Source organism: Sorex fumeus, unplaced genomic scaffold, assembly GCF_029834395.1.
Source record: "Sorex fumeus unplaced genomic scaffold, SorFum_2.1 ptg000044l, whole genome shotgun sequence".
Classification (NCBI taxonomy): domain Eukaryota; kingdom Metazoa; phylum Chordata; class Mammalia; order Eulipotyphla; family Soricidae; genus Sorex; species Sorex fumeus.
The window spans coordinates 31,700,145-31,723,957 of NW_026606101.1; the positions used below are offsets into that span (position 1 = coordinate 31,700,145).

A 23,813-nucleotide genomic window follows, 5' to 3' on the forward strand; every position below is an offset into this window, starting at 1 on the left:
TTCATGTACTGATTTATTCTTTTGGTCTTATCAGTCATACATGTGACAACATAATTATCACTGTCACTGTCCTCCCATTGTTCATCGATTTGCTCGGGCAGGCCGAGTAACGTCTCCATTGTGACAACTGTTACTGTGTTTGGCATATCGAATACGTCACGGGTAGTTTGCCAGGCTTTGCCATGGGGGCGAGATACTCTCGGTACCTTGCCGGGCTCTCCAAGAGGGGCAGAGGAATCAAAGTCAGGCCAGCTGGGTCAGACACGTGCAAGGCAAACGCCCTACCCACTGTGCTATTGCTCCAGCCCAACATAATTATATCTGTGAGAAATCAACTCAGGTCACTTGTACACTGTAATATCATATGCAAACAAGTTTTTAAATCTTTTTTTAAAATGTTTTTAACACTATCATCCAAACTGATTCCAAAGCAGGAAAACTCTACCTGCTGTCCCAGTGAGATTTAATTTGCTGGAAGGCATTCCTGTGAGGAAAGCTACATGAGTGATTTCAACTGTCTACACAACCCCAGCTGGGACTATTTCAATGATGATGAAGGAATGTTTTCTTCCTCCATAGATCCTGTTAAACACAATGAATACTAAAAGTTGAAGGAAGATTTATAAATCTTATGTGTTCATGCTAACTTATAAACAACTATCCTGGAAAATCAGAGACTACTCCCAATATAAAACAAAAACGGCTGTTAAGGTTTGTTAACCCTGACTTCTTGCCTCATCTTAATATTCAATATAGGGGCTGTAGAAATAATACAGTGGTTAAAGCACTTGACTTGCATATAGTTAAACACAATTCCATCACTGGCATTATACTACACCCTCAAGCCCCCATTACCTCTTCCTGACTATATACCTTTGGGCCCAAGTTAGCAAATCATCCAAGGCCCCAATGGCTGGGAATCACCAAGAAGAGCCTCCAAGTCTCCCAGGTACCATTTTGGAATAACCACCCCCCCCCCCGACAAAATGAAACAAAATAATATTTATTATAAATTTAAGGCACAGTTTGGTATTAACTTAAGAAACACCTAGTAAGAAACCCAACCTATTAGCTACTAAATATAAAAGAATATGAGAGGTTTTCTCGAAACAGGAAAATACTACAATTATCTAAATGTTGAGTTGAAATTTCTAAACACAGAAAATTTATGAGTTGACACAAAACATTACAAGTTAAAGACATTTAAAGAATCTCCATCATCGCTCTCCATAATACACAAATGGACAAACTGGTAATAATCTACTTATATATAATTATTTTTCCACATACCCCCTAACTTACACACAAATTCTACAGGCTGATTCTGCAATCAAGATGGTCTTAGGTAAGACAAGTGCAATTTTTAATATATTAGAATTCAAAGAAACAGTTTATACGAAGATGTTTTTTCATGAGAAATTTTTGATTTTACAAAAAGACTTCACTTTTTTTACTTTATATAAAGTTAAGGAAATTTCTTTTTTCACTATATCCTTGAACTATCGTCTTAAGAAAGAAAACAAAATTCGAGATGAAGTAAATTTCTAGGAAAGACTAATTATTCCTTTCCCTGAGCACATAATGCACAGTCAGATACACAAGTCCAAATAGAACAATATGAAGAAAACATGTTGTTTTTCTATGCATTTATTTTCTTTGATCTTAACCTACCTCTCACCCAAAAAATACAGTGATTTAGTATGATACAGTTAAGCGTTTACATAATAATTTCAAGATGGTGGATAAAAGGGAAAAATGTTACCCACAATATACTTCAAAAGAATAGAATATATTTATATGAAGTGCACAAAGCAAGGCCCAACATTTCCTTTTTGAAACATGTGGCCAATTTGATGTCCCTATGTGGTGGCTAAAGAACACAAAATTAAAAGTTGTAGCATCTCTTTAGAGTGGTTTTGAACAACTATATAGGATAAAGCACTGAAAATTTTTCTAAACTTGTTCATTATAAAGTAAAGAGTAAAAGAGATTCATAAAATGAGAAAAAAAAATAAGTCTGGTTATCTTTTGTTTCACCACCCTATACAAGTAATGCTTTACCTAAAAGCCAATGAAATTAATTGAAAACTTAAATTACTTTGTAAAAGCAGTGGGAAGAGGCAAAGAATTTCTATGTATATTCAACTGTAAAATCCGTTATTAAAGAAAAGAACATGGAAACTATTTCAACAATATGCTTGTGAAAAAATGAAGAGAAAAAAAGGCTTGAAACATCAAAAATGTGGAGATCAAACAAATACCCCCCAACCTCTTTTAATACTGTAAGAATAAAAGAGTCCCTTCTAGTAATATCCAGGGCTCACGGTTTGAAAGTGATATTTATGAAATCGAGATCATGGGGGTGAGTTTAGTCTGTTTGCTTTCCCAGTGCAAGCGTCTCTTCTCTGTAACAAATCCTTCTGTCACCGAGAAACACAGGGAGTCCTATGGCATAAGCTAAGAACAAGCAATTGATCAGTGGGTGAATAACCACTTTATTCCGGAAGAAAAATTTCCATTTTTCATATGTGACACATTAATACCAACACAACTGACTTTTGATACAAAAACAAGGTAAAAACTAAATTTAAAATACGTCAATCACACATACCACAAAAATTACCAAGGATTCTTACAACATTAGGAGTCTACGGCCCAACTCTCTGGGAAGAGCTAAAGAAATGAGACTCTGTCAGACTGATAAGGACAGAGAAGCCCACTGAACTCATGAAGTCACAGAAGTTCATCCAAATTTACACTGGATAAAAAAAAAACACTGCCACAGGGAAACAGTTCAGATTCTTTCAAAGAAATAGTCCTCACTTTGCCTACTTATCAGGTTCAAATTTTAGTTGCCCCGGAATATTTACCATGAGTACTTTTTTTCAAATAATGTAGGAGTACTGCTATTTGCTTAGCGTTGATTAAGCTGATTGAATTGGGCATAAACTCCACATTACTTTTTTTTTAATTTTATTGTATCACCATGAGATAGAGTTACAAAGCTTTCATGTTTGAGATTCAGCCATATAATGATGGAACACCCATCCCTCCACTAATGCACATTTTCCACCACCAATGTTCCCAGGATCCACCCCCATCCCAGTCCTCACCCTGCTTCTATGGCAGACAATTTCCCCAATACTCTCTCTTATTTTGGGCATTATGTTTTGCTCAAATTTTCCCACCACCATTCAAGTCTACCTGCCAGGGGCAGATGCTAGATATTTTATTTCCCATTGCTCATTTTGAATATCATGAGAGCTCGCGTGGCCACGATTATAAATGTAAATTTCTTGATTGTAAATTTACAATGTTCAGCCATGCACGGGTAAATGGTTGGGTGCCAGAGAGATCTCTGTATGGCACTAATCCATTTTGGGATTCAATTGGGAGTCTCTGGGCTAGGACTGTTGGTGCGCCAAGATGGCACCCAGAGCCAAACTGGGCATGACAGTCAGTCTGCTGGGAACTGTGGAGGGACAGCCCAGGTCCTCTGCCATCATGTGACCTGGAGATTCAGTCCTGGAACTCGCATACCTGGACCTTGCTTGTGGAAGCTCTTGGTAACTAGGATTTAATCCAGAGTAGGTAGGTAGACGGCACCTGCTTCATCTGGGGTGCCCCAGTGATACTGACTCAGTATAGGGCCTGGAGAGATCTCTGGTGCTGCTGTGTCTTCAGAGACTTACTGCTGTGTCTCTGGGCCAGGGCTGTTGGTGCACTAAGATGGTGCCCAGAGGCAAATAATCCTGGAACCCACATACCCGGGCCTTGCTTGTGGAAGCTCTTGGTCATAGGGATTCCACCTAGAGCAGGTGGGGAGACTGCACCTGTTCCACCCACCTGGGGTGCCCTGGTGAAACTGGCTCGGTATGGGGCCCAAAGAAATCTCCAGTGCTGTGGTATCTTTCAGGACTTGCTGCTGTGTCTCAAGCCAGGGCTGTTGGTGTGCTAATAAGATCCACATTACAAAATTTTCAGCAGATATATATACAAAATATATCATGGTGAGGTCCACCCTGAGACAGTGGAGTGAGGCTGGGGTATGGTAGTAATTTTGGATTGTGGAAGCAAGTGGCTGCTGGGGGCTTTGCTTGGGCAAACACAGGCCAACCCATACCCCTCCAATTTACCCCGGGCTGTTCAGCCATGCATGGGTCCAAGCTTAACTGCGGCTCTTGATCTCTTTTGAAATTTATTTAGGGGTCTCTGAAGAAAGGCTGATAGTAGAGCTTACAGGGTGGCGCTGGAGTTGGTTCGTGGGGTGACTGCCAGTGCTTCCATGTGTATTGGGAAGTGGGGGGAGGTAGCCAACCCCAACTCTAAGAAACCCTGGAGATTTCAGTCACCAAACCCACAGGCCAGAATTTTCAGCAGATTATATGTCGGTGAGGTCGGTCCTGAGATGGTGGAGTCAGGCCAGGGGTATGGCGGCAATTTTGGATTGTAGAAGCAAGTGGCTGCTGGGGCCTCTGCTTGGGCGGGCCATCAGGCCAACGCCCCCCCCCCCCGCCCCCCGCCCTCCAATTTACCCCAGTCTGTTCAGCCATGCACGGATCCGAGCTTAACTGCGGCTTTTGATCTCGTTCAAGATTTATCTATGGACTTCTGAAATAAGACCAATAAATGAGCTTGTATAGCTGACCCGGAGGTTGTTTGTGGGCAGAGCTCCCACATACCTAGCTTTTGGCCATTTAATTTCTTGGTAAACTTGGTCCCAAGTTGTTGGGGTCTGGCCAAAAGCACAGCAGCAATTTTGGTTTATCAGGAAGCCTGAAGGCACCATCAGGATGCTGATGCACTTGCCCCACAGGTAGAAGTTGACCTGTTGGTGGCACCATACCCCTGAATGAGTAACTTCTTAATATAGAAAAGTCACTGCTAACTCTTTAGAAAGCAGATGATGCAAACTTCAAGTGTCCATTATGATCAGTGTCTAATGGTCATTTCTTTCAGAGTTTGTCACTCATGGGTCACTGTGTACAGCAAAGTACATACCTATGTAGTCTCCTTGTCTCTCAGTGGTAACTCCACATGATATTTATAAGTAACATGAATACAAACATGAAGAAGGACCTGGTCAACAAAGACAAAACTGAAGCAAAGCAAAGTGGTTCATACTGGAAGTAAAATTCAAATGAAAAATAATGGAGTTAGAAAGAAAACAGCTGACAATGAGAATCTTTGCAAGCCATCACTGACCTGAGACTCAATTACTTACAATTATAAAACTTAATGGAAACAAACTGATCAACATAAATGAGAAATACAGTTGTAACAAAAAGGATGAAGAGATCCAGAGGAAGTGATAGGAGGAAAAAAAATCCTGACATGAATGAAACTCTGGAAGATATTTTATACCATGAAAAGAACAATGGCTAAAATATTCAAGATGATCTAAAATTAAATAGGAGTTTGACAGTACATCACAATATAAAAATATGCTCTCTCTGCATATAAATTATGTCAAAGACAAAAGCGTTCAAGTCATGCTTGACGAGCTAGAGAGACAGAACAGGAATTCAGATGCTTGTCTTTCTTTTTATTCTTATTTGAATCCCAGCACCACGTACAATACCCCCAAGAACAGCCAGGAGTGATCCCTGAACAGAGTCAAAAGCCCAGAACAAAGATGGATGTAGCCCAAAAACAAAGGCAAAATAGAAAGCAAAAGAAACCCCACTTAGTTATTGATGTTTCTACCATTTAATGTACTAAATGTTAACTTTTTACTTTTTCCCTTCCTGTATGCATTTATTATGAACAGTAAAACAGTTTGCAATGATTTTATAAAAACGTCTAAAGATGATAAAGTATAAATTTTTCCTATTAAAAGCCCTTTGCACAGTTTCAGCTTGCAGAGGTATTGTATAGCTTTAATTTTTTCCAATTTGTATTACAGGACCATGATTTATAATAGAATTTTATGCATACAGTATTCTAACACCTCACCTACCACCAGAGTGTGCACTTTTCTTTAGACTAATTCTCAGATTCTCTTGGTTTTGATCATTTTTTATTGCCTAACTTAACTAAGTTTCTTTATAGCCCAACGTTGAGACCTTATTTTTTTTTTTTTTACTTTTGGTCCCTCCCAGCAATGCTCAGGAGTTACTCAGGAATCACTTCTAGCAGTGCTTGGTGAACGGCATGGGATGCCAAGAATCTAACCCGGGTCAGCCACGTGCAAGGTAAACTACCCAACCCACTGTATATCGCTCCAGACAAAGAGAGATCATTCTTTATTTGTTCCTCTCCTTCTGACTGGCTTCACTCAGCAGAATATCCTCTAGTTCCATCCATGTAGCTGCAAATTAAATGATTTTGTCTTTCATTACAGTTGAGTAGTATTACATTGCCTATATATACTACAATTTCTTAATCTACTCATCTGTTTTTTGGACACTAAGGTTGTTTCTAGAACTTGTTATTGTGAATAGAGGTGCAGTGCACACAGGAAGCACAGCTTTAAATTTTTACGGTTTTGGTTCTGGCAGTGCTCAAGGATTGTTCTATGGTCAGGTGTCCCTCCCAGCGGTGTTTAGGTCACCAGGCAATGCTGACTGAACCAGGGCCCTCCAAATGCAAGGCAAGTACATTAAATGGAAAACTATCTCTCTAGTGCTATAACTTCAATTTTTTACAAATTTTTATTGAATCACTGTGAGATAGACCTTTACAAAGCTGCTCATGATTGGTTTCAATCATACAGAATTCCAACACCCAACCCTCCACCAGTGTACATTTCCCAGCTATAACTTCAATTTTTAAGGTCCAACACTATGATACAAAGTACAGACTTTCAGTATATAATAGGGGAGGTGTTTTTTAAAAATACAGAAGAGTTGGATCTACAGAGAAGGGAGTGAAACAGAAAAAAAAGTAACTATTTTTTGTATAACATTATTACTGTTAAATAGTAATCTTCTTCTTCTCTATTACGTCATTCCATGTTACAAAAAATAAGCTGGCATTAAGAAGAGATCCAATAACTTTAGGTGGGTCATTACTAGAATTAATATTCTAAACTTTTAATATTATATCTTAATTCATACTCTCATATATCTTAAAAGACTAGCAAAATAGTTTCTCCATGAGCTGTAACAGAGTAATGAGGACTACTCACTTATGTCTCTTCTCCATTATACATAAAAACAACTCAGGAGAATACACGGCAATCTGTGCTAATTCAAGAGCAACTAACCAGCTTCAAACTTTTTATTGTATGGCAAAGGGTCAGGGAGAAAAAGAACAAGCATACAGTTTCTAAGCCAAAGCCAGTTTTCTGTTTGCAGTTAAATGACTTCTTTAGATAAAATCTTATTTTAAACTAAGTAAAATGTATACTCAAATGGTCAAGACTGATAAAAACAAAAATAGTCTAATTAAATGAGGCAGCTATTTTCTTGCTTTTGTTTTTATTTCTATGAGGACTGTGCTAATATCCGTAAAATATATAATTTTTTAAAGCTTTCAGATACTGACTTATGCTACTACACAATCCTTCCAAAACAGCATTTACTGTCTTCCACACTAAGTAACAAAAAATGTGGACAGGGCCCAGGACGCACCTATGTGGTAAATATCATGCCTCAACCATGGGTAATCCCTGCCATAGAGTCCACATTCTCCCCAGGAGGCCCCCAAAATTTAACAAATCTATTTATTTAAGTTATATTCTTAAACCAATTCACATCATTTAACATGATGTTTTCCAGTTCCATCCATGCTGGCACAAATTACATGATTTTATTATTCCTTACAGGTAGCTGTATAGTACTCCACTGTGTCTATATATCACATCTTCATGACCTACTTATTGTTGTTGGACATATAGGTTGGTTTCGAATCTTAGCTATTGTACTGAGTGCTGCAATGAACAGTGGTGTCCATACATTCTTTTGAATTAACGTTTTTCTGTCTTGGGGATGGATACCAAAAGTGGAGTTGCTGGGTCATGTGGGACCTCAATTCTGAGTTTACTGAGTCCCCTCCATACTGTTTTCCATAAGAGTTGAGCCAGACAACATTCTTACCATCGAGGAGGAGGAGGGCTCCTTTTTCACCATGTCCCCACCAAGCGATTGTTCCCTGTATTTTTGTGCCAATATGTGCCATTCTCACTAGTATAAGATGATATTTCATTCTCATCTTGATTTGGATTTCCCTAATAATAAGCATTTTTCTATGTGTTTGTTATTCATCCATTGGTCTTTCTCAGAGAAGTAAAACTAAAATTTCTTCCTGTGAAAAACCAGATCTCAGAGAAACTAGCATTTCCCACCTACCTACCTCTCTGGCTTTATTTGATCCCATCCATTCTCCTTTCGTCCTCGCAGCTTTGGTAGCACTGACCCTCTTCTCCATCTCTCCAATATATCACATCCTCTCCACTGTTCATTTAGTCTGCAACACCCATCCACAGATTCTTCATAAAATTCACTGCTTATATTTCAGATGTCGCTGAATATGTTCTGCCCTCAGAGAGGTCTCTGTTGATCACTAATTAAAGAAGTCCTCTTTCTTATAGCACATCATCTTGTGTTTTCCCTTTACTTTAAGTTACCAATCATGTCAACTATCTAAATTACTTCAGTATATGCTTCTGTCTCTATCCACTACCTGGCTTACCTAGTATAGAGTAGCTGCTTCATAAATATTTTATGAATAAAAATCTTCTAAATAAGGCGAACTAAAGAGATTCTCCATGAGATAAACTGATACCTGTATACACATTTTGAACTGATAGTCACGAAAAGAATATTTCTATAGGCATGTTTCTAGAATTTTTATTTATAATAGTAAAAGGCAAATAGTACAGTAGTAACACACCGAATAACCATGAACAAGAAAATGAATAAAGAAATTATAGTATATGTGCATGCATTGATTAACTGCAAGGATACATTCTGAAAAATGCATCTGTCACTATGCAAATAAACTGTACACACAGTCACAACACAAACCTGGATGGGAAACATATTTTTATATATATATATAGATATATCTATCTATATATATCTATATATATATATATATATATGGGCTGCAGCGATAGCACAGCGGGTAGGGCGTTTGCCTTGCATGTAGCCAACATGGCCGACCTGAGTTCGATTCCTCTGCCCCAGTCGGAGAGCTGGCAAGCTAGCCTGGCAAGCTACCTGTGGTGTATTCGATGTGCCAAACAAAGTAACAATTGTCACAATGGAGACGTTACTGGGCCCACTTGACTAAATTGATGAACAACAGGAGGACAGTGCTATATATATATATAGTATTGTCTGCTGGATCCAGTTTTAAACACAGTCCATTAAATAACATTACTCAGTAACAAAATGGATTGAGACCAAGTGATACACACTATTTCAAAAACATTTTCTGAAATAAAACATACCCAAAAGAATATGTTCTGTATTGGATATGCCATAGAGATGCCTCCAGACCATGCACCAGGCTGCCTCATCCAGGGCAACCTGGAGTGGGGCGGATGAGGCCACTCCCGCCCCAACGGAGCACCAGCAGTCAAAAAACTCCAGAACTTGTAAATCTACAACTGTAAATAAATAAATAAATAAATAAAATCCTAAAAAAAAAAAAAACTCCAGAACTTAATCACCGCCATGCTCATGGCTGCTTTCCACAGGCTTGAACAAGCCTCACCCATGAGTGAATCTGCAGAAAAACCAGATATGTGGTACTTGTGACTGAAAACTCCAGGCTCAACAGAGTCAGGAATGGGCAACCTCCCCCCCCCATCTGCCTGTGTTTCTGGCAACCTGGCAGTCACACCCACAAACTGCCTCTGATGCCATATAATCTCATTAACAGCCATGATCCAGAGACTTAGCAATAAATCTCTTGAAAGAGAGCACAGAATGATACCCCATAGAGATGCCTCCAGACCCCACACAAGGCTGTCTCATAAAGGGCAAGCTGGAGGAGGGCGGGTAAATTTCCCTCCCCACCCCAACAGAGCCAGCCCCAGCAGCCAAAAACCTACAGAACTGAATTGCTGCCATGCTCATGGCCATTCTCCACATGCTTGGGGTCGAGCCTCATCCATGAGTGAATCTGCTGTATAAAACCATATTTTCAATCTTAGAATTCCTGAAGCAATATCCCACCATTTATACCACTAATGTACCAAGGGTAGGACACCACATTTGATGAGGTTTAAAGTAGAAGGTAACCAATCTTAGGGGGATATATATATATATATATATATATATATATATATATATATATATTCATTCATTCATTCATCATCCTGTTATTCATCGATTGCCTCGAGCAGGCCCCAGTAACGTCTCTTTCATCCTAGCCCTGAGATTATATTCAAGGCTCTTTAGGAGAATGAGACCCATCATTGTTACTGGTATTTGGCATATTTGGTATGCCACGGGGAGTTTGCCAGACTCTGCCCTGTGGGCAGGCTACATTCGATAGCCTGCAAGTTTGTCCAAAGTAGGAATGAGACAATAAGATGTCATAAAAAAAAAAAAGCTCTGATAAGATGTCACGCAGTCGCGAATGGAGGGATACTGGGACTAGTGGTGGTGGAGAATGAGCACTAGTGGAGGGATGGGTATTTGATCATTGTATAACTGAAACCCAAGCACAAAAGTTTGTAAGTCTGCAACTATACCTCATGGCATTTCACTAATAAAAATTTAATAAATAAATAAAAATTAAAATTAAAAAACCCTTATTCACAATGAATGCAGAAAGAAAACCATACACTGCAGTACACTTTCAGCAATATGTGCACATTAATTAGTTCATTTGCTTCCTAAATTCCTACTGCTATCCGATTGGAAAAAAAATAAAAATTACTTGGATTAAAATGTCTAATTGTCAGGACAGAGAAGGAAAGGAATTAAAAAGGAAAGGAAAAAAGACGAGAAAACGAGGTGATAGGGGGAACAGGGGTCGGAGATTCAGTTTTACTTAGGTACTGCAGGAGAGTGGTATAACTATACATCCAAAAGCACAGACTCAGTTACATGTGCTCTAAGCTGCAACTACCAAACTCTGTAGTGAGCCTGTGTGGGCGGGATCATGGGGATCGAGTATAGGAACACTGGTGAAGGGACGCTTACTCATGGTGATGGGATTAGTGTTGAAGTATTAGATACCTAAAACTCGACTCTCAATAACTTTGTGAATCACAATTCTTTAACTTAAAATTTTATTTAATAAATAAATAATGTCTATCTCATGGCAACATGAAAAAATATATAATGAAAGATAATTTACTCTGCATTTATGTATGACTAAATCATGCAAGACTATGATAGAAAACATGAATCAGTATATAAGATTATAGAAGAACTAATCATTCAAGAAATTCAGGGGCTAGAGATAATACAGTGGATAGAGCACTTGCCTTGCATGAGGCCAACCAGGGTTGCACTATATATGGTCTCCCCAGCGCCCAAACCTTGCCAGGAGTGATCCCTGAGCACAGAGTCAGGAGTAAGCCTTAAGCATCACTGGGTAAGGCCCCAAACAGAACAAATACTTGGAGCAGCTGCATCACTGGGGACTGCTAAAGGTTCCCAACATGCTCCCAGCACCACCTGCCACCACCATAAAATAGAAAAATGAATCAATGTCTGGGGATTCAAAAACCAAAAGAGTAGGCCAAAGCTACATGGAGCTTTTGAGCATTTGAAATATGGCAAGGTCTAATAAGTTTGTAATTTTTAATCTTTAATTAATATTGTCAATGTTTTTCAAATCCATTATTGCAAGCTTGAAGTATGTGTCAATAATTTTTATTCAAAACCACATTTTCAAACTGCTGAAGTTTTTTTTCTTTAGCTTTTTGGGCCACACCTGGCGATGCTCAGGGGTTACTCCTGGTCTGGACTCAGAAATTACTCCTGGCAGTCAATCTGTTAAATTTTTAAGGTAAAAATATTTCAAATAAAAATTAAGTACCATAATTGAGATAAAAGTATTATTATGTGCTAGTTTAAAAGGTTTAATACCAAAAAAAGAAAGAAAAGAAAAGAATTCGCACACATGGCATTTACATTGATTGCATTTTTTAAAGCAACTTTGTGGACTTATTAGTTCAAATAAAATAATTACCAGAATTAATTTCACCTGTTTTTCACTTTTTTGAAGGTAACTTCTGAGAAACTTCAAAGTGCATGTTGGATTTCCACTGGACAGTGCTATCCTACAGCTTATATATCTAAAAGCAGATTAAAGATATCATTATGACACTTTAACTATTAATATTTCAAACACCTCCTGACCTTTTCACTTGATTGTCTTCTTTTCTTTAGTTGAATGAAATCTGTTTCCACCCTTTCTGCCAGCTCTAGTTTCCTCTTGTTCCTTTTAAACGCAGCTAAACTGAATCCTATAAAAGAAACATTAATAAATAACATTTGAAAAACATTAAGGGCATGGGGCAGACAAGAAATTCTAAAGAGCAATCTCAGGGCAAAGTCCTTACGAATAATCAGCAAAAGGTTTAAAAGTCTTTCTAACATGCCCTGGGGTAAGAGGAGAGTAAGAGAAATAACTGAAAGATAAAAAAAAGAAAAAAAATTAAGAAAAAGGTGGAATTTAGAGAACTAGTGAGGAATATACATGCTGCTGCTAGCTTTGGTTCTGAAGGACACTGCATAAAAAACAAGGATGAAACCTGGGGGAAATGCAGAATTAAGAAACAGATGTTGAAGTTTAGCTATGTAAAATGGAAGGACACTCAGAGGATTATAACCCCAGTAAAAGGGAAAGTTGGAGCCCAGCATCCACGAAACAGGAAACCTGTAAGTCTTAGCCTGGATTGTAAATGTAAGGGAGGGAAATCTCTCTCTAGAAAACTCAAGAATAAGAATGTCATTCAAGCAAGTTTAGAAGTGAATTCCTATTATCTGACTCTTGAGAAGGAAAAAATGCAAAACTTATCTGCATCTAGCTGTACTTCCCAAACCCATAGAAGCGCAGACGTCACTCAGTGGTATGTGATCAGCCTGGGGCTCACTCTGGCACTGCATGCCTCTCCACCTAACCACCACCAGTACTGTGGGTAGAGAACACTATCAGGGGTAGCCCTAACAGTCACAGAACAACACAGGCCCAAGCACTGCACGATACACTCATGCCTCCCCAAAAAATTTTAAACAAAAGGGCTGGTGAGATAGTATAGCAGGTAAGGCACTTGCCTTGCATGAGGCTGACCCAGATTCAATCCCAGGCACCATATTCCCCCAAACACCAGGAGTGATCCCTTAGCACAGAGACAGGAATAAGCCCTGTGCACCACCGGGAGTAGCATATAAATATAAAAAAATATATATATATACATATATATATACGCATATATGTAGAGAGAGAGAGTACAAATAAATACAGATAGTCTCTGAAAAAATACAATTTGCTTATCAATACCTCAAAGAATTTCCAAGCTTAAATTGATGTAAATCCGCAGTCTTTTAAAAAGTTATTAAACCATATAACACACCACCAAGAATAAAATATAAAAGTCAAAGATCAGAAAGTATAATCAGATTTGAAAGATCATAACATGGGAATAATCAGATAGAAAATATAATGCATGCTCAAGCTCATAGTAATAAAAGTAAGCTATAAAACATAGAAGCACAGGCTGATTAAAAGAAACATAGCTGCTAAAATACAGATGATTTTAAAACATGATTAACTAAAAGTTTTAAACTTCATGCACATCAGATTTGACCCATAAGCAGAAATTACAGACTGGAATATAACAATGAAAATGAAAATGTTACCAAAATTTTTTCATATGTAGACCAAATTAGTCATAGTAATTCTCCCACTGAATATTTCCAAAAATGCTGAAGAATATGGAAAATATTACCTTGACATCATTAAAATTTTGTTGAAAGTATTGATCTGAACAATAACTTCATATTGAGGGTCAGAGAGTAAGACTATGCCCAAATATGCTCAGAAATTATTATGAGCTATGTATTTAGGGGACACTGTTGACAGAGCTTAGGGGTCCATAAAGTGAAGCAGGGGTCATTTGCATATAAGAAAACCCTTAACCACTAAACTATTTCTCCAGCCCAAAAGATTAACTGAAGTTATCATTAAGACAAACAAAGTATCTCTGTGTATGTGAAACCTTGGATTCTATCTCCAGAAAAGGAGTATGAAAGTTATTCTTAATCTAATATGAGCATTTGCCAACACATATCCACTTGAATTTGGTTCAGTGATTTCAAAGGAAAAGTATATCAAGCTCAAGACCATTAATTACAGGTGAGAATTTTACAGAAGACACTTTCCATAATAAACTGGGGACTGAATGGGCATACCCAAATAGTAAGTCAACTCGGAAGTAAACAGGCCCGCCTCTATTCTCTATGCAAAACCAAGTGCATTCAGGCAAGAATGTCTTAAATTAGTATTCCCCCAAAGTGTGTGACAACCACCACCCAAGAGGCACAGAAATTATCTAGGAGGGTTGTAGCATTCTTTGATGGAATTAGGAGATACTTTCTACTTGTTGGCTTAAAAAGGAGGTTAGCTAAGGCACTTGCATGCATACCGTCAGCTCCAGTTCAGTCCCTGATACTGCAATGGCTCCCCAAGCACTTTCAAGAGTGATCCCTAAATGCAGAGTCAAGGGTAAACCCTGGCAACAAAATTTAGAAAAGGCAAATTTCTAGGAAAGAGAACAAGAGATCTTTTTTTTTTTCTGAAAAGGGAGTTATAGGCCAACAAGTTTGGGAATTTGGGAACTTCTGTCATAGATCATAGCAAAAAATAATAATAATAATTAAAAGTTGAACAAGAAGGATAAAGAGGGATGGGTAAAGTCAGAAATAAAAGAGAGACAGAGACAGAGAGACAGAGAAAGTCATCCCTGACAAGTTCTGCATTGATTGAAGGTATACTCAATTAGATTTGCAAACATGAAATGTGGGAGGGTTAACCCTGACAAGCACATGTGCAAGCACTACATGTACACTGAGGTGTGCAACTTCACCAAACAACACAACTAAGTACACAAGCACCACAATCAAGTATGTGTTCGATTTTCAGATTTATACTATGAGTGACCCTCATCTACTGAGGATAGGAATGTCAACTATGAGTCCATCAGTCCATCCTTTTTTGGAAACAAGTCTCAAAAACTAAGAATTGAATATTCATGTGCCCAGAAATTCCACTTCTTGGCACCTACCACAAGGACCCAAAACTTATTCAGAAAAGACTTCACACTCTTATGTTCATTGAAGCATTATTCACAATAGCCAAATCTGGGAACAACCCAGGTGTCCAAGAACAGATGACTGGATAAAGAATCTCTCTCTCTCTCTCTCTCTCTCTCTCTCTCTCTCTCTCTCTCTCTCTCTCTCTCTCTCTCTCACACACACACACACACACACAAACAATAAGCTATGAGAAAAGACAAAACTATACAGTCTGCTGCTACATGGATAGATTCGTAGAGTATCATGTCGAGTGAAGTTAGCTGTGTTGTCAGCTACAGAATAACTCTCATCATATGCAAGATATAAAGAAATAAATTAAAGGGATAACAACCAGAGGCAACAGAACCCAAGAGTTGATCTATAGAACTGACCTTACCAAGGAAGGCAAGAGAGGGGCAACGGAGGGGGTCAGAATGGGGACAGTTGGTGGAAGAAGATATTCGGGTAGAGGGTGTGTTGTTGGAACATTGTAAGCATGAAACTCTATCATTAACAGCATTGTAATTCATGGTGACTAAAATAAATGAATCAATATACTTTAACTGGATAAGAATTCTCCCAGGGGTTGGAGCAATAGCACAGTGGTAGAGCGTTTGCCTTGCATGCAGCCGACCCAGGTTCAATTCCCAACATCCCATAAGGTTCCTTGAGCATCACCAGGGGTAATTCCTGAGTGTAGAGCTAGGAGTAATCCCTGTGCATCGCCAGGTGTGACCCAAAAAAGAAAAAAAAATTCTACAAAAGAATTTAAGCAGCATTAACAACTACAAATTACTCTTATAAATTAAAATCATGAAAGCCCTAAATGTAATTTTTTTGAGATGGGGTGGAGATTGGGCCACGCAGCAATGCCCAAGGTTCACTCCTGGCTATGCACTCAGGAATTACTCCTGGAAGTGATTGAGAGGAGCATATGAGATGCTGGCGATCAAACACAGGTTGGGCACATGCAAGGCAAACTCCCTACTGGCTGTACTATCACTCCAACCTCACTACGTGAAATTAAATGAAAACAGTAAGGGCAATGTTATAGAACCTAAAAAGAACCAGAGGAAAAAAATTACAGCCCAGGTTATCTTTCAAGTAAGCAGTTAGAGGTGAGCGAAAGCCCATCTAACCACCATCCCTCCAAACAGGTCTATACCTGCTTCTGCATGCCCCCTACCCACCCAGAACCTCGCCCCTAAACACCAGCCTCCCGGACCCAGGCAAGGGGCATCTGCCTTCACTTCCTCTGCGAGCACCAGCTCAACTAGCCGTCGACCCTCCCAACAGGTCTGTGGACTAGCATCCAACTGGCTGGGGGTGTGGCCTCCACTGTAGGGGGCGTGGTCTCCTCAAAAGTAGGTGTGGCCCCGAGTGAGGCCACAGTTAAATTTCCAACTCCTAGCACTCTGGAATCACATCCCAAACTTCATCACCTAATTCTGTGGCAAACGTCCTGGATGCCTGAAACACAATACGACAATAAACCAAGGGGCTACTCCCATTCCAACAAAAGACCAGTGTACCCAAAAAGCGGTACAAGACCAATATAAAAGACCACCTTCTCCAAGACTTCACTAGATGCCTACAATAAGCCACAGAATAGTGTCTGAGAGGAAGGACATATTCTAGAAGGGGAGAAGGGTGACCAACATCATCCAACCTTATTCAGAATCCTTTCCCACAATAACAGGGAACAGTACTGGTGAACTTGAAGGTTTCTATACAACCACAACAGCATGAGGAAACAGCCCAAATCTCCACTACGAGGAGAGAACGGAGAAAAAGTCCTGAATCCTCAACAGGAGTTACCCACAAATATGACTCACTGATAAATAATTCCAGATGAAATTCTGAGGATGTTCAAGGAACTCAAAGAATCAATGGAGCAGACATCCAGAAAATTAAAGGAAGAAATGAAAGAAACAGTAGAATGGGAGAGCCGAGAAAATAAAGGAAGAAATGAGAGCAGAAATAAGAAAGCTACAAAAAGAAGTGTAATAAATAAAGGATCTGATAGATTAAATTAAAAACTCATCTTGAAGATGAGCAGCAGAAATCTTAGAGGCAACAACAAAAAATGGGAAAAGTCCTCAAAATAGCTCTAAGGCGAATCAGAAAGCTAGGGGATGACTCGAAAAGGAAAAACATTAGAATCATAACAGTACCAAAAGAACAGGGTGGCAACTCCAGTGAAAAAGCCACAATTAAAGAAATCATTGCTGAAAAGTTCCCAAAGTTAGAGAATGCAGGGAACCAGATCCAAGGAGCAGAAGGGTATCAGCTAAAAGAGACCCTTATAAAAACACTCCAAGGCATGCCATGGTCAGAATGATGGATGCCGTGGATAGAGACACAATACTGCAAGCAGCAAGGTCAAAGAAGGAAATCACAAAGGAGCACCCCTTAGATTAACAGCAGACCTATCAGAGAAAACCCTCCAAGCCCGAAGACAATGGGGGATATAGTGAAAGAACTCAATGAACTGAACGCCTCACCAAGAATCCAGCTAAACTCTCACTCAACCTTGATAGAATGATACACCGTTTTATAGATGAACAACTCAGGAACTTCACAGACACAAAACCAAACCTAAAAGAAGGACTAAAACAGTTCCTGTAATTCAAGAAGGAAAACACCTATAAGCACAACAAACCCTTACAGAAAGATGGCACAAAACCCCATGACAATAATCTCTCTCAATGTCAATGGTCTAAATACACCAATCAAGAAACATAGAGTAGCAAAATGAATCCAGAAACTGAAACCCACATTCTGCTGCCAACATTCAGAAACTCATCTGAACAGTCAGAACAAACACAGACTCAAAGTTAAATGATGGAAAACAATCCTGCAAGCAAACAACTCCCTCAAAAAACCTGAGGTGGCCATACTAGTATCCGACAACATAGATTTCAAGTTGAAAAATATTAGAAGGGAGAGTGAAGGCCATTTTCTATTTATCAAGGGATATGTAAAACAGGAAGAAATCACACTCTTAAATATATATGCATCTAACAAGGGACCAGCTAAATACTTAAAACAACTGCTAACAGATTTTAAGGAGGACATTGCCAGCAATACAATAGTAGTCAGAGACTTCAACATCGCCTTATCACCTCTGAATAGATCAACAAGAACAAATCTCAGCAAGGAAACATTGGCTTTGAAGGAAGAAATAGAAGAGAGATAGCTAACAGACCTATACAGGGCTTTACACCCCAAAAAGAAAGAATACACATTCTTTTCCAGTGCACATGGAACATTCTCCAAAATAGACCACGTGCTAGGTCACAAAACATACCTCAAGATTCAGCTGAAGAGAAGAACAACATGGAGGGCGGGATCCGCAGATCCCGAAGGAAAAAGAAAAAAAAAAAACAGGTTCCAAAAAGAGCCGAGATCATCGGGAAGCCCCAGATGGGGTAGGTACCGCATCCCGCCTCCCCCAGATGGAACCCCGGTGACCAGAAGCCTCTACAACCACAGCTCGAGTATGCGGGAACTTGGACTTTTCCTCAAATCTGCCGGGACTGCAACTCCCAGGTAACCTCAGATTCCGGAAGTCACGCCCACAGCCCGCCCCCCAGCGCCATATTTACAGCATTCAGCTGAAGAGAAGAACAACATGGAGGGCGGGATCCACAGATCCCGAAGGAAAAAAAAAAAAACAGGTTCGAAAAAGAGCCGAGATCATCGGGAAGCCCCAGATGGGGTAGGTACCACATCCCGCCTCCCCCAGATGGAACCCCGGTGACCAGAAGCCTCTACAACCACAGCTCGAGTATGCGGGAACTTGGACTTTTCCTCAAATCTGCCGGGACTGCAACTCCCAGGTAACCTCAGATTCCGGAAGTCACGCCCACAGCCCGCCCCCCAGCGCCATATTTACAGCATTCAGCTGAAGAGAAGAACAACATGGAGGGCAGGATCCACAGATCCCAAAGGGAAAAAAAAAAAAAAAACCAGGTTCCAAAAAGAGCCGAGATCATCGGGAAGCCCCAGATGGGGTAGGTACCGCATCCCGCCTCCCCCAGATGGAACCCCGGTGACCAGAAGCCTCTACAACCACAGCTCGAGTATGCGGGAACTTGGACTTTTCCTCAAATCTGCCGGGACTGCAACTCCCAGGTAACCTCAGATTCCGGAAGTCACGCCCACAGCCCGCCCCCCAGCACCATATTTACAGCATTCAGCTGAAGAGAAGAACAACATGGAGGGCGGGATCCACAGATCCCGAAGGAAAAAAAAAAAAACAAACAGGTTCCAAAAAGAGCCGAGATCATCGGGAAGCCCCAGATGGGGTAGGTACCGCATCCCGCCTCCCCCAGATGGAACCCCGGTGACCAGAAGCCTCTACAACCACAGCTCGAGTATGCGGGAACTTGGACTTTTCCTCAAATCTGCCGGGACTGCAACTCCCAGGTAACCTCAGATTCCGGAAGTCACGCCCACAGCCCGCCCCCCAGCGCCATATTGACAGCATTCAGCCGAAGAGAAGAACAACATGGAGGGTGGGATCCACAGATCCCGAAGGAGAAAAAAAAAAAAAAAACAGGTTCCAAAAAGAGCCGAGATCATCAGGAAGCCCCAGATGGGGTAGGTACTGCATCCCGCCTCCCCCAGATGGAACCCCGGTGACCAGAAGCCTCTACAACCACAGCTCGAGTATGCGGGAACTTGGACTTTTCCTCAAATCTGCCGGGACTGCAACTCCCAGGTAACCTCAGATTCCGGAAGTCACGCCCACAGCCCGCCCCCCAGCACCATATTTACAGCATTCAGCTGAAGAGAAGAACAACATGGAGGGCGGGATCCACAGATCCCGAAGGAAAAAAAAAAAAACAAACAGGTTCCAAAAAGAGCCGAGATCATCGGGAAGCCCCAGATGGGGTAGGTACCGCATCCCGCCTCCCCCAGATGGAACCCCGGTGACCAGAAGCCTCTACAACCACAGCTCGAGTATGCGGGAACTTGGACTTTTCCTCAAAACCGCGCGGCCCCTCACGCGGCCGCGCGACATCTCTCTATATACAAAGTGATCCATGGGAAGTAAATGACCCAACGTTTCTCTCTGAAAATCATAGTTAAGTTTGGAGCACGGCCACAGTTCCAGAAACACAAGGACTTAATGCATAACCCAGCAGCTTGGAGCAGAAAAGTGAACGGGCTATGCGTTAATCCAGGCCATCATGACTGTCCGGAGGGGAAAGGGTGTTGCCCCATTTGCCCTCTCCTCTCTGGAAAGAAAGATGGCGGCCACATGGGAGCCTTGTGGACAGCAGGAATGAGCCGGGGGTGTGGGGGCAACTAAAACCTCATGGGAAGGGGAGTGTTCAGGTCCGTCCTTCATGCCCTACCGAGGTCACCACTTACCCCCCGCGAGCGGCTCTCCAGCACGACCACGGCCCCAGAAGCACAAGGACTTAATGCAGAACCCGACAGCTTGGAGCAGAAAAGTGAACGGACTATGCGTTAATCCAGGCCATCAGGTCTGCCCGGAGGCGAAAGGGTGTTGGTCCCTTCCGCCCTCCTCCCTCTGGAAAGAAAGATGGTGGCCACATGGGAGCCTTGTGGACAGCAGGTATGAGCCGGGGGTGAGGGGGCGACTAAAACCTCATGGGAAGGGGGGCGTTCCGGTCCGTCCTTCACGCCCTACCGAGGTCACCAGGTGCCTCCCGCGAGCGGCTCTCCAGCACGGCCACGGCCCCAGAAGCACAAGGACTTAATGCAGAACCCGGCAGCTTGGAGCAGAAAAGTGAACGACTGCGTTAATCTAGGCCATCAGGTCTGTCCGGAGGGGAAAGGGTGTTGCCCCAGTCGCCTTCTCCTCTCTGGAAAGAAAGATGGCGGCCGCATGGGAGCCTTGTGGACAGCAGGTATGAGCCGGGGATGTGGGGGCAACTAAAACCTCATGGGAAGGGGGGCGTTCCGGTCCGTCCTTCACGCCCTACCGAGGTCACCAGTTGCCCCCCACGAGCGGCTCTCCAGCATGGCCACGGCCCCAGAAGCACAAGGACTTAATGCAGAACCCGACAGCTTGGAGCAGAAAAGTGAACGGACTATGCGTTAATCCAGGCCATCAGGTCTGTCCGGAGGGGAAAGGGTGTTGCCCCGGTCGCCTTCTCCTCTCTGGAAAGAAAGATGGCGGCCGCATGGGAGCCTTGTGGACAGCAGGTATGAGCCGGGGGACTGGGGGCGACTAAAACCTCATGGGAAGGGGGGCGTTTCGGTCTGCCCTTCACGCCCTACCGAGGCCACCAGTTGCCCCCCACTAGCGGCTCTCCAGCACGGCCACGACTCCAGAGCACAGAAACCAATTTCTTAACTATCTGACTTTCAGTAGAAATACTTCCAGGGTCAATAAGTAAAATAGCAGAAATCCAAAACCAACATTTAATTCTTGAACCCAGCTGTAGAAAGCAAATCACTTCACAATGCTTTGTCAGCATGTCTGATTCGGGGGGGGGGGGGGGGGTAAACTCTAAATAATAGTGGTGAATCTTTTATTGAAACAATGAATCTAATCAAAGCAGATAGAGTGTTAACTAGAATTCATCTGCCCCACAGGGACTGGGAGGGGTGGGGGGTGGGGTTTTATTGGGGTTCTTCATGGTAAAAAATAAGTTTTGGTAAAGGGAAATGTGCTTGATATTTGCATGACTGAGACCTAAACCTGAAAGCTTTGTAACCTTTCCCATGGTGATTCAATAAATAAATTAATTAATTAAAAAAAATTTTAAAAAAAAAGATAATCAGAGGCTAACTGTAAAAAAAAAAACATACCTCAATAGAATTAAGAAGATAGAAATTGTATTAACAATATTTTCAGACCACAATACACTGAAGATATAAGCGAATCACACACAAACACGAAGAAACAAATCAAACACCTGGAAATTAAACAACTCAATGTTGAACTATGAGTGGGTCAGGAAGGAAGTCAAGAAAGAAATCATAAGATACCTGGAAACAAATGAGAATGAAGACACGAGCTACCAGAACCTATGGGGCACAGCTAAAGCCATGCTAAGAGGAAAATTTATAGCTTTGCAAGCATTCCTCAGGAATGAAGAAAGGGCCCACATAGATAACTTGACTACATAGCTCAAGATCCTAGGTAAAGATCAACAAAAGGAACTCAAACCCGGCCGAAGGAAAGAAATAATAAAACTTAGAGCAGAAATTAAGGACATTGAAGCCCCAAAAACAATCTGAAAGGTCAATGAAACCAAGAGCTGGTTCTTTGAGAAAATAAACAAGATTGATAAAACACTAGCAAGACTCACAAAGAAAGAGAGACATAAAACGCTAGTAAACTGAATCAGAAATGAAAAAATCACAACAGAAACCAATGAAATTCAAATATCATCAGAGACTACTTTGAGAGTCTGTATGCCACTAAACTAGAGAACCAAGAAGAGAAGGATAAATTCCTGGATTCCTATAATCTCCCAAGACTGAGGCAAGAAGACTTGGAATACCTGAATAGACTCATTAATTCAAAGAAATTGAACCCGTAATCAAAAGTCTTCCCACAAACAAAACCCAAACCAGATGGATTCACTAGAGAATTCTTCCAAACATTTAAAGAAGACCTGTTGCCAGTTCTTCTCAAGCTTTTCCAGGAAATTGAAAAAACAGGAACTCTCCCAAACAGTTCCACTGAGGCACATACCTCCCTAACACCAAAAGCAAACAAAGACACCACTAACAAAGAAAATTACAGGCCAGTATCTCTGATGAACACAGATGTGAAGATCCTCAACATAATATTAGTAAATAAAATCAACAACTCATCAAAAATATCATACACTACGACCAAGTGGGATTCATCCCTGGGATGCAAGGATGGTTTAACAATTGGATATCAATCAACATAATCCATCATATCAACAAAAGTGAAGATAAAAACCATATGATAATATCAATAGATGCAGAGAAAGCATTTGTCAAAATCCAACATCCCCCCTCCGCCCTCCCCCCTCTGGAAAGAAAGATGGCGGCCGCATGGGAGCCCTGTGGAGAGCAGGTCTGAGCCGGGGGTGCGGGGGCGACTAAAACCTCATGGGAAGGGGGGCGTTCTGGCCAGTTCCTCATGCCCTACCGAGGTCACCAGTTGCCCCCCACAAGCGGCTCTCCGGCACGGCCACGGCCCCAGAAGTACAAGGACTTAATGTAGAAACCAGCAGTTTGGAGCAGAAAAGTGAACGGACTATGTGTTAATCCACACCATCATGCCTGCCCAGAGGGGAAAGGGTGTTACTCCCCTCCGCCCTCCCCCCTCTGGAAAGAAAGATGGCGGCTGCATGGGAGCCTTGTGGAGAGCAGGTCTGAGCCGGAGGTACAGGGGCGACTAAAACCTCATGGGAAGGGGGGTGTTCCGGCCGGTTCCTCATGCCCTACTGAGGTCACCAGTTGCCCCCCAGGAGCGGCTCTCCGGCACGGCCACGGCCCCAGAGCACAAAAACCAATCTCTTAATTATCTGACTTTCAGTAGAAATACTTTCAGGGTTAAAAAGTAGAACAGCAGAAATCTAAAATTGCGCAGCCGCAACATCATTTAATTCTTGAACCCAGCTGAAGAAAGCAATTCATTTC

General features: G+C 41.4%; 1 protein-coding gene across 3 annotated transcripts in view; it reads right to left on the bottom strand.

Moving 5' to 3' along the window:
• The window catches only part of TASP1 (taspase 1), a 326,252-nt gene that overhangs the window by 205,082 nt on the left and 97,357 nt on the right, over positions 1-23,813 (bottom strand). For all 3 annotated transcript variants that reach the window (XR_008793468.1, XM_056121835.1, XM_056121834.1), the window contains exon 8: positions 12,270-12,376. Coding sequence is in view for 2 of the 3 variants with exons in the window: in XM_056121835.1 (XP_055977810.1) it covers positions 12,270-12,376 (107 nt within the window). In the remaining variant the exon portion in view is untranslated. The remainder of the gene's footprint in view (positions 1-12,269; positions 12,377-23,813) is intronic.